This window comes from Pteronotus mesoamericanus, unplaced genomic scaffold (assembly GCF_021234165.1).
Source record: "Pteronotus mesoamericanus isolate MK-2021 breed Mesoamerican mustached bat unplaced genomic scaffold, CSHL_Meso_final contig_130, whole genome shotgun sequence".
Taxonomy (NCBI): domain Eukaryota; kingdom Metazoa; phylum Chordata; class Mammalia; order Chiroptera; family Mormoopidae; genus Pteronotus; species Pteronotus mesoamericanus.
The window spans coordinates 23,388,178-23,405,329 of NW_026555060.1; the positions used below are offsets into that span (position 1 = coordinate 23,388,178).

Genomic DNA, 17,152 nt, shown 5'->3' on the forward strand with positions numbered 1-17,152 from the left:
CTAGATGTTCGATGGCTTCATTGAACTTTTGGCTTCATCAGTCCTACCTCAGGGCTTGTTTTCAAGTGAGATAACCATTTCCACATTGTCTAAGTTTAAGTAAGATTTCCTGTTTCTTTCAGCTAAAGGTGATAGATAGAGACTTAGAGGAAAATTCATTTCTGAACACATTGAATTTAAAATGATTGTGATATACCACTTGAAGATTTCCCAGGGATAGTTGGATCTTGATCACCCTTGTTAAAACAGTTTGCAATTTTTTAAATACTTCCATGCCAACACTATACCCTAAAGACAGTTAGTTGCACTTGCAATGGCTCCATGGCATCCTGAAGAACCCAAGTGCTTTCTTACCTTCCTGTTCTGCCATCTTTAGATTGTTTGCCTTATTTACAGGCTTGTCCTCTCACGCAGGATGGCAACTGAGGCGCCAAGCATCCCATCCTCACCCAACAATGATCTAAGGCCAAATTCAAGCTTATTTTTCCTGTGTTCCTTCTTGAGAGTAAAGAAAGTTTTGGAGTCACTGCTCAGAGGTAAATAGTTAGTATTTGAAGGACCCTAATTGGGAGTTTGCATTCAGAAGGGACGACAGCAAGTGTTTCAAATGAATTTAGCTGACTCTGAACCAAAAGATTCACTAATTAGCATAAGAGATTTTGGAAATCATTCTTCACTCATGAAATAAATGGTACTCAAGTACATGACTGACTAGCACTTTTGTCTTTGTAAAATGAAGTATAAGATTGTAGCAAGTTCAGAAGTCCAACTCCTTTATAGCAGCATCCTGGATCTTGAGCTCCACTTGCTCCTTGATACACTTTTATCAGAGTGTGTCCTTCACCCCCTGTGACTATAAGGCTTGCTGGTTTTTCCATTAGAATATTGTTGCATTCCTATATGTCATTTTACTCACACAAGGGGCTACTGTGTAGAAGAACAGAAATTAGAGGACTTTCCCCACACACAGAATTAAGGAATATGCTTCTTTTTGGGCCTGATTGCCAAAAAAATGTTTGTACTGGTGGCAGAATTCATGTGAGACTTTCTTTATTGCAACATATCACTGGGGAACAAGTTGTAGGTAGGCTGGATAGACATGTAGCCTTTACCTGCCTTCAAACATTGGAGGCAACTGAAAGGTCTCCTGGAATCCTGGAAAAGGCTTGGGAATGGGAACCTTCTGGGGGAGTCATGACCTCACTAAGTACCAGAGTCTATTCAACTGGTCCCCTTTCTCCATCACTGTTTCATATATATCTTTCCTGAAACACCCAGCTTAGTCCAAAAGGAAAACAACTCCTAAGTAAAAGAATGACTATGGGTTATGAGTGTATTCATTGATGCGCCCATTCAAGAGCTGCCTTAGACAGGATCTCACCCTTTATTTCGCCTCTGTGTACATGATTTTCTCCTGCCTCTCACTCACAGCCAGGGACGTGGCCAGCACTTCCTGATGGCCAGCACCTCCCCAGCTCTGTCCCCTTTCTTTCCTCCTTGGGTTAGTGTACCACAAAGCAATTCAGTGAAAGCACTATTTTTTCAGCTTTATTGAGGAGTGATTAACAAATAAAAATTGTACATAGCCCTGACTGGTGTGGCTCAGTTGGTTGGGCATCATTCTGCAAAGCAAGGGGTCATTGGTTTGATTCCCAGTTAGGGCACATGCCTGGGTTGTGGACCAGGTCTGAGGTTGGGGAAGGTGCGACAGGCAACAACTGGTCAATGTTTCTCTCTCACATGGATGTTTCTCTCCCTTTCTTTCTCCCTCCCTTCTCCTCTCTCTAAAAGTAAAATAAAATATTTAAAATATTTAAAAATTGTATATATTTCAGGTATACAACATGATGTTTGTGTTTTGATATATGTTTACATTGTGAAATAATGACCACAATCCACTAATTAACATATCTATCCTCCAACATAGTTACTTCTTTTTTTGGTAGTAAGAACAATTTAGATCTACTTTCTTAGCCAATTTCAAGTGTAAAATATGTTGTTACAAACTATCATCACCAGGCTGTACATTAGGTCTCTGGAACTTATTCATCTTATAACTGGAAGTTTATATCCTTTGACCACAATCTCCCCCTTTCCCTCACCACCCCCAGCCCCTGGCAACAATCACTGTTACTATAAACCTAACATTTTTAGATTCCATATAAAAGTGACACCATGCAATATTTGTCTTTCTATTTCTGGCTAATTTTATTTAGTATAATGTCCTCCAAGTTTATCCATGTTATCACAAATGACGAAGGCAGATTTCTTTCTTTCTTAAGGCTAAATAATATTCTTGGGTGTGCGTGTGTCACATTTTCTTTATCCATTAACAGACACTTAGGACTTAGGTTGTTTGCAAGAACTGGCTACTGTGATTAATGCCTCTGTGAACATGGAAATGCAAATGTTTCTTCATGGCAGTGATTTTATTTCCTTTGGATATATACCCAGAAGCGGGGTTGCTAGATCATATGGTAGTTCCATTTTTAATTTTTTGAGCAACCACCATACTGTTTTCATAATGACTGAACCAATTTACATGCCCACCCACAATGTATAAGGGTTCCCTTTTCTCCACATTTTTGCATCTTTTAGTTTTTGGATAATTGCTATCTTAGCAGATGTGATATTTTATTGTGGTTTTCATTTGCATTTCCTTCATGATTAGTAAAATAGAGCACATTTTCATATACTCATTGGTCATTTGTATGTCTTCTTTGGAGAAATGTCTATATAGGCTCTGTGAATATTTTAATTGCATTATTATTGGGCTATTTTTTATGCTATTAAGTTGTATGAGTGACTTATATATTTTAGATATTAGCCCTTATCAGATACATGATTTGAAAATATTTTCCCCTTGTCTATAGGTTGCCTTTTAATTTTGTTGAGTTTTCTTTTTTGTGCTGAAACTTTTTAGTTTTATATAGTTCCACTTCTTTATTTTTGCTTTTATTGCTTTTGCTTTTGATAACAAATCCAAAAACTCATTGCCAAGACCCATGTCAAGGAACTTTCTCACTATTGTTTTCTTTTAAGAGATTTAAGGTTTCAAGTCTTCAATCTATTTTGAGTTGATTCTGTATAGCATAAGAAAAGGGTCCAATTTCATTCTTCTACATGTGGATATCTAGTTTTTCCAATGCCATTTATTGAAGAGACTATCTTTCCCCTATTGTGTATTCTTGGTGCATTTGGTGAAGATTATTTGACCATATATCAGTAGCTTTTGTGATAACTTTAAATTATCTCTAATCACCAGTGTACATATACCACATTTGAAATTTTTATAAGATTATGTATTGTTTTAATTAAAAAATAAAATGTTTAAGTTTTTATGTCTTGGCTGGTGTGGCTCAGTAGATTGCGTGCTGGCCTACAAACCAAAGCGTTGCCAGTTCAATTTCCAGTCCAGGCACATGCCTGGGCTATGTGTTGGGTCCTCAGTTGGTACGTGCGAGAGGCAACCACACATTGATGTTTCTCTCCCTCTCTTTCTCCTTCCCTTCCCCTCTCTCTAAAAATAAATAAATAAAATGTTTAAAAAATAAAATGTTTACTTTTTTTCTGGCAAGTATGTTTTTTCTTAAATTTTTAAATCATGTTTATTCTATTACAGTTGTCTCAATTTTTCCCCTTTATCCCCCTAAATGTTTACATTTTTAAAGTCAGTTTATTATTTGTGAATTGCAGTACATGAATTAATGTTAATAATAAATAATATGAGACATCTTTCTGAGATTTGATATTTTAAGATGCAAAAACCAACTCTCCTAATGCAGGCAGCTCATTTGAGGGCAAGGTTCTTGTTTTCTAAGGACAATCAAATCATGCCTATGCATTCAGGTTCTAATAGTTGCCTGAGTTGTCATTTTCATTTTAACTGAATATGAGACACCCACAAACCAGCTTCCCATAACAAAATCGTAAATACTTCCCATAGGAGTTTCTATACTTGTTAGGAAGACTCCTTCCTCTAATTGCCTCAGATTTCCAAACTGTCACCTTTCCTGGTGTGGAATTACAAAACTAAGTGTGTCAACTTTATGTTGGAAAAACTGTTAACTTGATGAGCTCTATTTTCTTTGGAAAGAAGAAACTGTGAGTGCAAAACCTAAGGAGTTCAGATCAGGTTAACACACGTCATTGGCTGGAAGGAAAAAAAAAAAACCTACTAATTTCCCATGATTGATACAGCACATTCATTCAAGTAGCCCTTGTGGTTCCTAGAGCATAATAAATTTAAAATTCCAGCATATCCAGTGAGTGGAATATTGGATTTTTTTTAAACTGGAGTACACTGTGTGTTATATAATCAAGAGGATGGAAATTCCACCTCTACAGATGGAGGTATTTGGGGAAAATGGGTCTTGTTAATGAATTGGAATATCCTTGGTGGTGCTTTGGTTAGACACTCCAGGTCATTGTCTATGTACAAAGTAAACCTTGCTCTTTTATTAACCACCTGTGAAAATGAGGGCAAAGGATCAACTAGGTCATGGGCAGGTTGCCAGATTCTCTCTGAGGAGCTAGAAATAGGTGCTGCTCACAAATGGGGTGACCTCTTCCTTTCGTACCTTTCTCTTTCTAACATATCAACATCTGTTTAGAAAATATTTATCATTTTTATCTGAATTGTATATGCAGAAGTAACCTCACTTGAAAATAACGTTTTAAAATCTGATGAAATTATACACTGTTTTATTTCATAGTTTGAAATATATGGGCCCATCAGCTCTAAATGGTTAAAAAATTTGTATTTTTGCCATTCTCTGCAGTTATTAATGGATGGTCTCCAATAGTCAAAACTGCACAATGTAAATTTTCATGGTTTTATGAGGACTATTTATTTTGGTTTATTCTAAGAGAATCTAAGAAACTATGTTTCTCTTTTCCAGCTGGGATGCAACTGAATATCTAGATTGGAAAATTCTTGTCTGAGTACTGGGTATATCATGGGCTATCATGCCACTATGTTTCACATCTTTTGAAAGTAGAAACCCAGCATAAGAAATTATCAGGGCTTAAAAGAAATGGGGTGGGATTCCTAACAGCTTATGAGATATTTTTCTGGTTTGGGGTAGGGTCAATTCATGATTTTGCTCAGGAGCATGAAAAGGAATTAGAAAACTGACATTTGATTGCATGGATCTCTAAGTTGTTTTCTATTAAAAATTCTCCCTTCAAATCATTGGTCTAGCAGAGAACAGTCTTAATAGAGTAGTTGTTTTTATAGGTAGCCTAGAATTGTTTTCTCTTCTATTAGGGCCCATAAGAAAAGGGAGGGAAGATTTCATTCTAAAGAAATGCAGGAAAACTGGTTTGTACTAGAAAGTGGAAATGCAGCCTAAAAGAGTTGTCCCCAATAATGCATAAATAAGGATGAGGCAGGATTAGGCTGGGATGAAGAGTGATAGAAGTTTATATAAAAGTTTACAATATGCTTCTAAGCAGCACTGCCCTCTACAGATACTCCCAAGGTTTGACTTCAAGACAACTATAAAACATAGAACATTAAAATCAATTTATTGAAAGAGATCAGCTACTTATAGGGGTGAGCACCTCTAAGAGCTTTTCTGTTAATAGGTATCTAGGAGGCTCTTCAACACCAAATTCCAATTAACAGGGCCTTAATGCAGCATCAAGAGAGCATGGCTGGAATATGATTCTAAACAAGGAAGCTGAAACCCAATTAATTAAGCTACCTCAGGGTAACAAAGACTGTGCCAAGAAAAGAAGAAGGATAGACCTGGAGACTAGACAAGGAGAGCAGACAAAGCAGCTATTTAGTTATTGGTAGTGTGAGTTCAGCACTGCCGCAGGAAGTCATGCTTTGACCGGTTGACTTGAGTGTCTCCTTTTGCTGGAAGGGTTACCCTTAGAGTAGAAATGGATCAGGTGTTTAATTCCCCTGAGTTCTAGTTTCCCCATCAGTAATAACAGTAGGTAGTGAATTCGGAAAGCTATTGGGGGTAGTTTGTATAGGACTGATGGGCCGCTGTGAAGGCTTGATTTTTACTCCAAGGAAACAGGGAAAACTTTGGAGTGTTCTGAGCAGAGGACTGGTTGGTATTATCAGGAACTAACTTTATAAAAGGGTTAGATGTATCAAATGAGCTACTACATGTAAAGCAGTTACCATCATGCCTAGACTATTAATAATGCTTAATAAGTGGTTATAATTACCATACTTCAGTGATACTATCAAAGTAGCTTCTCATCACCGAGACTGAATTATGAAAAAGTAAAAAATATGAATAGACTTATAAATCTAGTACGGAGATTGTATCATTAATCAAAAACCTCCCAAGAAAGAAAAGCCTTGAGCCAGATGGCTTCATGGGTGAATTCTACAAAACACAGAAAGAATTAACACAAATCCTTCTCAAACTTTTCCAAAAAATTAAAGAGAAAAGACCACTGTCTAACTCATTCTATGAGGTCAGCATCACATTTATAAAAGTCACACAAACACACTAGAAGAAAACTAGGGACCAATATCCCTGATAACTATTGATGCAAATCCTCATCATAATACTAGCAAACAGATTTATACCGTACACTAAAAGGATTACATCATGTCCAAGTAGGATTTATTTGTAGAATGCAAAGATTATTCAAAATTAAAAAAAATCATTCAGTATAAAACACCACATTAACAACATGAAGGGGAAAAGACACAATCATATCAACTGATGCAGAAAAAGCATTGAAAAAATTTAACACACTTTCATAACTATGCTCAACAAACTAGAAATAGAAAAAAAAAAAGCTATTTCAATGAAATAAAGGCCATACATGAAAAAGCTACATCATACTCAATGGTATCATACTCAACAGTGAAAGACTGAAACTTACAGTCTAAAATTTGGAACCAAAAATGTTCATTTTTGCCACATCTAATCAACATATTGTTAAATAGTATTGGAAGTTCCAGCCAGAGCTACTACACAAGAAAAAGAAAAAAAGTCATCCAAATTAGGAAGGAAGAAGTAAAATTATCTCTGTTTATAGATTAGATGATTTTATAGGTAGAAATCATAAAGATTCCACAAGAACAGACACACACACACCCCTCCACACACACACAACTATTAAACAAATACAGCAAAATTTTAGGATACAAAGTCTATGCACAAAAATCTATTGCATTGTTATACACCAACAATTAAAAATCTAAATTACATTAAGAACCCTGACTGATATGGCTCAGTGGGTTGGACATCGTCCTGCAAACCAAAAAGCTGCCAATTCAATTTCTGGTCAGGCACATGCCAGAGTTGTGGGCAAGGTTCCCAGCTGGGGACATGTGAGAGGCAACTAATCAATGTTTTTCTCACACATTGATATTTCTTTCCCTCTCTTTCTTCTTCCCTTCGTTATTTTCTAAAAATAAATAAAATCTTGAAAAAAGAAATTAAGAAAATTTCACTTACAATAACATCAAAAAGAATAAAATACTTAGGTATAAGCTTAAGTTAAGAGTCAAAAGACTTATATACAGAAAATTAGGAAAATTTGCTGAAATTAAAGAAGACACAAATAAATGGGAAGATAAGCCATGTTCATAGAATAGAAGATTCATTGTTATTGAGATGTCAATATTACCCAAAGCAATCTATAGTTTCAATTCAATACTTATCAAAACCTCAATGATTTTTTCTAGAAATAGAAAAACTTATCCTAAATTGTATATGAAATTTCAGGGGACCCTAAAAGCCAAAACAATCTGGAAAAGGAGGACACATTTGGAAGTCTCACACCGATAATTTCAAAACTTATTACAAAGCTACAGTAATCAAAACAGTGTGGTACTGGCATAAAGAAAGACATAGAGACCAATAAAACAGAATAAAGAGCTCAAAAATAAACCTTCACACATCTGATCAAATGATGTTTTACAAGGGTGCCAAGACCATTTAGTGGAGAAAGGCATTTTCAACAAATGGTGTTGCAAAAACTAGATATCTGTATGCCAAAAAAAAAAAAAAAATGTATTTGGAGCCTTACCTTACACCATATTACAAAAACTAACTTAAAATGGGTCAAAATATCCAGTCAAGATAGTGACATAGATAAACACACCTCATCACCTCACACAACCCATCAAAAGTACAATGAAACTATAGAATAACCATTACTCAGAACTGTCAGAAATCGTGTAGAATAGAAGTCTGACAACTACAGAATTAAAAAAACCACATCTATCCAGACTGGTTAGAGGGACAGAGATGTGGAATGGGCTGGTCCCACATCCACATGTGGTGGATAAAAATTGAGAAGAGATATCTTGGGAATGAGGAGTCCCAGTCCCACACCAGGGCCAGGAATATATCACCATAACTTGTGGTTGCAAAAACCAGCAAAGATTGAGTCAGTGGAAGAAACTTCTAGAATCCCAATGAGTTCCTCTTAAGAAACCCACACATGGACTTACTCAGACTCACTCCCTCTGAATTCCAGCACTGGGGTAGCAGCTCAAAGTGCAAAAAGGAAGAAACTGAAGTGTCTGGCATCAAGGAGAGAGCTGGAGGACAGCTTTCTCCTAGAAAGAAAGACAGGCAGTGGTCATTGCCCCTTTTCTGAATCTTCCACCCACAGAGCAACAGACCACACAGGCAGGTGCCATATCTGATACTCTATCAACCTGGCTAACCCTGTTTTCCCCACCCTCGAGAGCCCCTGAGGCTCTGTCCCACCCATTACGGGCCCACCCAGCTACTTTATCACATGAATAGCTGGTATTGGCTCATGCTTCACAACTTCCTAAATCCTATCATATAAGCAACAGCTGGCCTCAGTGAGCCTCCAGCCCCTGTACCACTTGCTAAGTGGCCCCGGGCTCAGCACTAGCAGCAGCCAGCCTAGATTCACAGATTGATTTTGCCTGGGAACTTCCAAGCCCAGCACAAGTAGCAGCCATCTCAGATGGCTTTATAGCTCAGGCAGGGGGGCCCTGGGCAGATCACAGATGGGGGCTGACCTTGGCCTGTACCACCTGGGAAACTGCAGAGCCTGCTCAGCCAGTGGATAGCTACTGACCACATTAGAGCACCACTACCCTGCACATGCACTGCTGACCCTCCATGGAGGGCAGAGGTTGGTGGTGAATGGTCATAGCCAGTCCTTGCAGCTGACTGGCCTGGGTAAATCTGCCCCATTGACCTGCCAACAGCAACCAAGGCTCAACTACAAGAGGAAGGTATACTCAATCCACACGAAGGGCACACCGCAGTTCCCAGCTTGGGTGATAGGGGAGGCTGTGCACCTGGACCCTATAGGACACCTACTACAATTGGCCATGCTACCAAGACAGGACGGCATAGCAACTCTCCCTAATACATAGAAACAAACACAGGGAGGCTGCCAAAACGAGGAGACAAAGAAACATGGACCAAATGAGAGAACAGATCAAAACCCAAGAAAAAAAAAGAAAACTAAACAAAATGGAGATAAACAATCTACCAGATGCAGAGGATGCTCAAGGAACTTGGTGAGGACCTAAACAGCATTTAAAAAATCCAATCATAAATGAAGGATACACTAATTGAAATAAAGAACAATTTACAAGGAAACAACAGTAGAGTGGATAAAGCTGAGAATCACATCAATGATTTGGAACATAAGGAAGCAAAACAACCAATCAGAACAACAAGAAGAAAAAAGAATCTTAGAAATGAGGTTAGTGTAAGCAGCTTCCGGGACAACTTCAAGAGGTCCAACATTCACACCACAGATGTTACAGAAGGAGAAGAGAGAGAGAAAGAACTTGGAAATATGAAAAAATAATTAAAGAAAACTCCCTTAATTTGGTGAAGAAGAGAAACATGCGAGTCCAGGAAGCAGAGAGTCCCATACACGATGGATGCAAAAAGGCCCATTCTGAGACACATCATAATTAAAATGTCAAAGGTCAAAGTTAAAGAAAGAATCTTCAAAGCAGCAAGAGGAAAGAAGTTACCTACAGGGGAGTTCCCATAAGACAGTCAGCTGATTTCTCAAAAGAAACTTAGCAGGCTAGAGAGACTGGCAACAAATATTCAAAGTCATGAGGAACAGGGACCTACAGACAAGATTAATCTACCCAGAAAAGCTATCATTTAGTATTGAAGGGCAGATAAAGAGCTTCCCAGACAAGAAAACAGTAAAGGAGTTCATCATCACCAAACCATTATTGTATGAAATATTAAAGGAACTTACTTAATAAAAAGAAGATCAAAACTATGAACAATAAAATGGCAATAAATATATACCTGCCAACAACTGAATCTAAAAAACAATCTAAGCAAACAAGAAGAACAGAGACAGAAACATGGATACAGAGGGTATTTGATAGTTGCCAGATGGGAGGGGGTTTGGGAGAATGGATGAAGGGGTGAGGAGATTAAGAAGTACAAATAGGTAGTGACAGAAAAGCAATGGGGATGTAAAGTACATTATAGGAAATGAAGTAGTCAAAGAACTTATACACATGACCCATGGACATGAACAAGTGCGGGGATTGCTTGAGGGAGTGTAGGGGAGATGGTTGGAGGAGGGCAAAGGGGGAAAAATTGGGACAACTGCAATAGCATAGTCAATAAAACATAATTTTAAAAAAGACCCTCCCCCAAGATATGGATCAAAGACCTTTTAAAGATAGGAACTAAGAGCTAAAATGTAAAGAACTAAATCTCTTTAAAGAATACATACAGAAAAAGCTTCATGACTCACGATATATATGGCAATGATTTCTTGAATATGACACTTATAGCACAAGCAGTAAAGAAAAAGAGATAAATTGGACTTCACCAAAATTACATGTTTTTGTACATCAAAGGACACTATCAACAGAGAGAAAAGACAACCCACAGAATGGAAGGAAATATTTGCAGATCCTATATCTGACAAGGGATTAATATCCAGACTATAGAATGAACTCCTATAATTAAATTTAAAAAATTTTAAATTACAAAATGGGAAAGGCCTTGAATAAACATTTTTACAAAGAAAATAACAAATAGGCAATGATTTTGGCACTTGAATAGATGCACAATATACCTAAACATTAGGAAAATGCATATCGAAGCCACAGTGAGATAACACTTCATAACCATTAAGATGGCTATTATCAAAACAAACAAAAACTCCAGAAATCAACAAGTGATGGCATTGGTGTAGAAAATTGCAGCCCTTGTGCATTGCTTTTGGAAATATAAAGTGGTACAACCACTGTAGAAAACAGTATGTCAGTTCCTTGAAAAATTAAAGATAGAATTCTTCTGATCCAGCTATTTCATTCCTGTGTATATACTCAAAATAATTGAAACCAGAGTCTTAAAGAGATATTTGTACACACATAATGATAACAGCATCATTCCCAATTGTCAAAAGGTAGAAATGACCAAAGTGTTCATCACTATATGAATGTGTAAACGAATTGTGTTATATACAGGCAATGGAATATTATTCAGCCTTAAAAAGGAAGAACATTCTGACTTCTTTCTTTTCTTTCTTTCTTTCTTTCTTCCTTTCCTTCTTTCCTTCTTCCTTCCTTCCTTCCTTCCTTCCTTTCTCCTTCTTTCTTTTTCCTTTTTCTCTTTCTTTCTTTCTTTCTTTCTTTCTTTCTTTCTTTCTTTCTTTCTTTCTTTCATTCTTTTCTTTTCTCCCTTTCTTTGTCTTCCTTCCTTCCTTCCTTCCTTCCTTCCTTCCTTTCTTCCTTCTTTCTTTTAACTATAGATCCAGGAATGTTTTTTAACTCAAAAATTCAAAACACCTAGAAATGGTAAGTAGCATCACAAAGCAAAGGTGACTATCATTAGGAATTTCCTCCAATATTTTGCATGCTAATAAGTAAAAAAAAAAAAACCATATACATGAGGGTGGCTCTCAGGTACCTCCTTCCTGTAATAGACATGCAACTCTCTGGCCAGAAGTGGTCAGCCGTGAGATCATGTAACCTTAGTCACCTTACACGGCATAATCCACCCTCTGTGTCCCGGAACTGCTGCTTAATTGCCTAACCTTGAAATTAATTGTGAAGCTTGACACGGCAAGATCTCTAGCTTAACATGATTCTGATTTGACCATCTGATCCTTTGTGTTATATCAGATTGTAGATTAGAATTTTTTAATCATTTTTTTATTTTTCAAATACAATATTATATTAGTTTCAGGGGTACACCCCAGTGAGTAGACATTAAAACTTACTAAGTGACTGCCTGAGCCTCTGAGGCTCAGTCCAGTCCACCTTCTGGGTTTTAGGGTATCCTGGTTACCACTTCCTTGTCTAGCAGCAAAATCAGCCACGTACAAAATGCAGTTGTCAACTCCAAGATGGGCCCTGTTTCCCTTCCTTTTTGTAACACTGATTTTTACTTAAAATACCTAGGAATGATTTCCCAAACCACAATTACTTTCTCTTCCTGTGTCAGTCTGGCTACTTTGTTGGAGTCAGAACAAGATAAAAACTTAGGAAGGCTATAGAAAGACTTTCTGACACTATCAAACTACTCTGATGTGGCTTAGTGAGGGAACTGTGTTTTTCTTACACTGCCAACACTGTTAAAAGACAGGCAGAGAAGAGAAAAACAGCACCTTTCAACTAGGAAGGGTGCAGTGTTGGGTCCTGTGTGAAACTATAAAAGAGTTAGGAAGAGACCCTTCTCCTCTATATACAGGGTCCAGCACAAACAATGCCCCCTTTTTTAATTACAAAATCTTTTATTACAAAATTATAAGCATGTAATTCTGTAACATAACAATCTCACGTTCAAGCACACCATGTGACATTTTAAGTGAAATGTTTAAATTGCTGTCCATCTTGTGCCAGACATTTATGTACCATACCAACCCCACTCAGGCAAGCCTTACTTCTGTCGGATCCTGTATTTCAGGCTGCCCTATCTTCCCAAGGCTGAGCGGCCTCTTTCATGTGTTCCTGTGGCATCCATTGTTGGCCCGTAAGCCTTCTCTTACTGCATTGACACTGTCTTTTTAACCCAACCGTATCTCGCACCAAACTGTGAGCAACTTCAGGGACTATGTCTTAATCATTTCTGTTTTCCCAGGGTTAGTGCTGTCCTGGCACACAGTTAGAACACGTGGGCTAACTCTAGGCTAAAAGAAATAAACAGCATGCTTCTGTATTTCATTGGCTCTATGACCCCATCAGTTATAACACACTTCAATGGCAACACCACCAAGAAAGAAAAAATTATGATCAGAAGATGTAAGACATATTCCAGTTTTAGGGTTGTCATCACTTTGATTTCAGGCCTGGAACTGAGAAGAGATGACCATAAAAAGGCTGAAGACTAATCAGCATCACTTTATAAATACAAGGTACATATAGCTACACACCCAGAAACCTTTCCTTTTTACTTAGTTCACTTGGCTTCTCTACTTTGAGCTTTTCCTGTAAGACCAGATGTTGTTTCAGATTTAAATGAATCACCCTCTCTTTGATCACCAGTTAACTCAAGATGGATAGAGGGCTCTTTTGTCCCCATTTCTTAGCTATGGTTATGTCCTGAGGCTGAACTCAAAAAAAGAGAGAGAGAGAGAGAAAGAAAAAAAGTGTTATTTGTTGTCTCTACCAAGGCAGCTTAAATGATGAGGATCAGTGCATCCAAAAGGGAAATATTTCTGCTGCTGGGCAAGACTATAATAAAAGAAGCTCATTCATCATCTAATGTGAGGAAACATGTCATGACAAAATTACTCGGTAATGAAAAATCTGGTCCTTTCTCTGGCACTTTTAATCAGAGATCTCAAAGCAATCCCACACTGCCATCAGCAAAACCTTGTCATCAGCAGGAGGCAAAATGGACAGTGTCCCTTTCCATATTGTTCTACACCATGAAACCAAGATAGAAATGGTTAGGCAAATTAATAAAAGTCAAATAATAATTATTATTATACACACAAGTACACTTTATATCTAAATATACACATACACACACAAATGGAATTTAAATTTGATTGCATACAAAGTGAGATCATGTATGAATATTTGATTGAAAATTCACAAACACCACACAAAGAATGATAAGCCATTGAAGAATGTTGTAATTACGAGGCCAAACTTTGGGATCAAACAGAATGGGGCTCCAGTCCTGGCTGTACCACTTCCTTCCTCTGTGACCTTGAGCAAGTGTTTTACCCTCTCTAAGTGTCAATGTCTTCATCTTTAAAATGGGAATTATAAGAATATATACCAGATTCAGTGGGTTACTCTTTGTAAGGCACTTAGAAGAATGACTGGCAAATAGCAAGTGCTCTATAAATTTTTAGCTCACTGCATTTGAACTTGATTAGTTGCCCATCTGCCATGCCCACAAGACCTGTTCTTCTTGCACAGCCTGGCACTTAATTTTCCAATGTTTTCATTTCATCACTACCAGTTTTGTCTATCTAGCCCAGACACCAAGTCAACTGTTGCATTTGCTATGCCTTTTTTGTTCCTCCTATTTATTCCTTTTATAACTACTCCTTTTATAACCGTCCTTGGGCTGGGATTATTTTAATGGCCTCTCAGCTCTGATCTCCCCAACTCTAATCCTCCCTACATAGCTCTACCTTTTTATCTTCCCAGAGTGAAGTCCCAAGCATGATATTTCTCTGCTCAAAATTCTCAAAGCATTGCCACTGCCAAATAAATTAATTTTTCACTACAGCACCCAAGGCAACTCACTTCTGGCTTTAATCTACCTTTCCCACTCTCTCTCTACTTTAGCCAATCTGATGTACCTATTGCTACACCACATTCCCCTACATCCATGATTTTGTTCATACAGTTTCCTTTTATTGAAATGTCATCCCCTTTTACCTCTCCCTTTAAAAATCCTAACCCTCTTTCTAGACAAATCTCAAATTCCACCTTCCTAACAACGTACCTTTCCAGACCCTCCAACCTCCTTTGAGCCATCTGATGTGTGTCTCTCTTGGGGACACTTACATTTAGTCTTGCATTAGGGCTGATTCTATCATAAGACCTATCTAACTTCTGTCATCTATCCATACTTTTGTTCATACCAAGTAGACAATAAATATGGATACTACCTCACTATGTTAATTGGTCATATTTGAATACACATATTTACCTTGAGGCCCGGTATCATATATGCCCCTAAAACAGAGAGGTAAAACTATATCAAACCTCTGAGTTTACTTATGTACTTAGCAATATAGAGTAAGTTCTTGGTTGCTGGAATGTTTACCCCACAAAGTCTCCAGTTATTAAAATAAGTACACCATCAGTTCATTTAACATGCAAGAAATATAAACTTGGCCTTGATGTTCACTCAGCAAACTACAGTACTCCTAAAAATATTTTAATATTCAACTGAAAATTGGATAAATGTTTCAGGTTTTGTTTATTGTTTGGGATTTTTATTTAATGGTGCTAGAAAAAAATATTACAGTTCTTGCTGTAACAGAGGGCTAGGTGAAATTCTTGTTTCTTTTAATTATTTGATATAATCTTATAGAATGTCAAATGAAACTATTTTTTAAATTATGTTTTAACCCTGTCTTCACTCTTTGGCAGTTTACATTCATTGGTAATGAAGCTTCATGGGTTCAAGTCAGCAAGTCAAACAAAAATGATTTGTTAAACTACATGGCAGAAAATGACTTTTTAAATCAAAATATTTTAGTAAAGGAACCTCAAAGACATCTCAGTTTTACAAGGCTGGTTCTAAGCTATTTGCCAGGAATATGACCCAAAAATGCTCAAGGGGTATTTGGTATTTGGAAAACACCATTCAAGAAACCCTGCCTCTACTCTGCTTCCCCAAATTGAAATTACCAAAAAATGTTGGCATGACTGCAGCTCAATCCAAACAGAATATTCAACAATTAAAATTCAGGAAAGCCAAAAAAGGAAAAGAGATCAATAACTCACAATTGCTGCCATATAAGAGCAGTAGCACCATATTTTTCAAATAATGTCCTTCTCCTGCCTTTAGGTCTCAGAAAACAATCACAGAAACATCCGTATTATAAACAATTGCATCTGTCAGTTCCTTTTTTTATTGCTCTGCATACAGTGCTCATAATTTCCAAATCTTCCAAGATTGCTTTAATATCATGTGATTCACTTTAAGTAAAGGCAATGTGTTAAATCCTATAATCCAACCTTTCATAGTGTGGATTTTCATATAAATAAATTCACAGACCAGTTTTTTTAAAAAGCTTTCCCAGATTCTCTTATTTCTTATCTTTTATGGAGACACTGTTGGCTCAGAAGCACTATGGGCAGTTACTTAAACGTCAATATTGGTCATTGCTAAGGCCTCAGTGTTTTTTGCCATGACCGCCCCCCATATCTTTGAGAACTTTGTGAGGCTTTACACACTTCCTCTCACTATTCTCCTCAATGTCTTTCACCTCTAATGTTAAACAAGTTTGTTTCCTGAAGGCATTCACCAAATGATCAGAACTCTCCTCCAACAACATTCCTTCTATAATAGCATTGGTAATACTCACCATTGGCATTTCAATAATTGATGGTCTGGGGATAGAAGTCTGAAAAGTAACTGTTTCACAATCCAGTTCACCATCTAGGGACCCAGGCACATCCTCAGAGGTCTCAGCAGGCTGGACAGTGGTGTGGTTACTTGAATTCCGATTTGCACTGCCATTTCTCTCTGAATGGGTGCCAGAATCTCGCCTTTTCTCTGGAGTTCCTTCTTCCCCTCTCGGGTGACTTGGGTGTCCACCCGCTTTAGCCATGGGCTGATCATAGATGGTGGAATGAGTGTCAGGCACGCTGGGCTGATCAAAGGGAGCATTCTCCCTCGTATTCCCAAAACAGGTCAGCAGAGCTGAACATGGAAATGGATGCATCTTTCTAGATGGAGCCTTCAGTCTTTTGGCCAGCCTTGCTTTCCATGTGGACATGACCAGCAGCGAAACATGGCAAAGTTCATGTTTTGGAAAGAAAAATTTCCAGGGGTTCAGATCGCCTCCAGATTCCTTATAGTAAATAACTATTTCCTTGCTTGTAGAGAAGGACTTTGTAGTAGTTGCCCCTCAATAGAAGATTAGAAGATGGCAAGGCCACCCTCCCTGAGACTCACTCAGTGGCTAATCCCCACTCAGAAGCATTCATCCCTGGGCAATTTCACGGCTAAAGAAAGCTGTCTGTGAGGTATGTGGTTGGCTT

At 37.7% G+C, this 17,152-nt stretch overlaps 1 protein-coding gene across 1 annotated transcript in view; it reads right to left on the reverse strand.

The window, feature by feature from the left end:
* The window catches only part of FAM107B (family with sequence similarity 107 member B), a 195,174-nt gene extending 178,245 nt beyond the window's left edge, over positions 1–16,929 (reverse strand). The window contains exon 1 of the mRNA XM_054593185.1: positions 16,474–16,929. Within this exon, the coding sequence (XP_054449160.1) occupies positions 16,474–16,887 (414 nt within the window). The 5' untranslated portion in view covers positions 16,888–16,929. The remainder of the gene's footprint in view (positions 1–16,473) is intronic.
* Between the last annotated feature and the right edge of the window lie 223 nt (positions 16,930–17,152).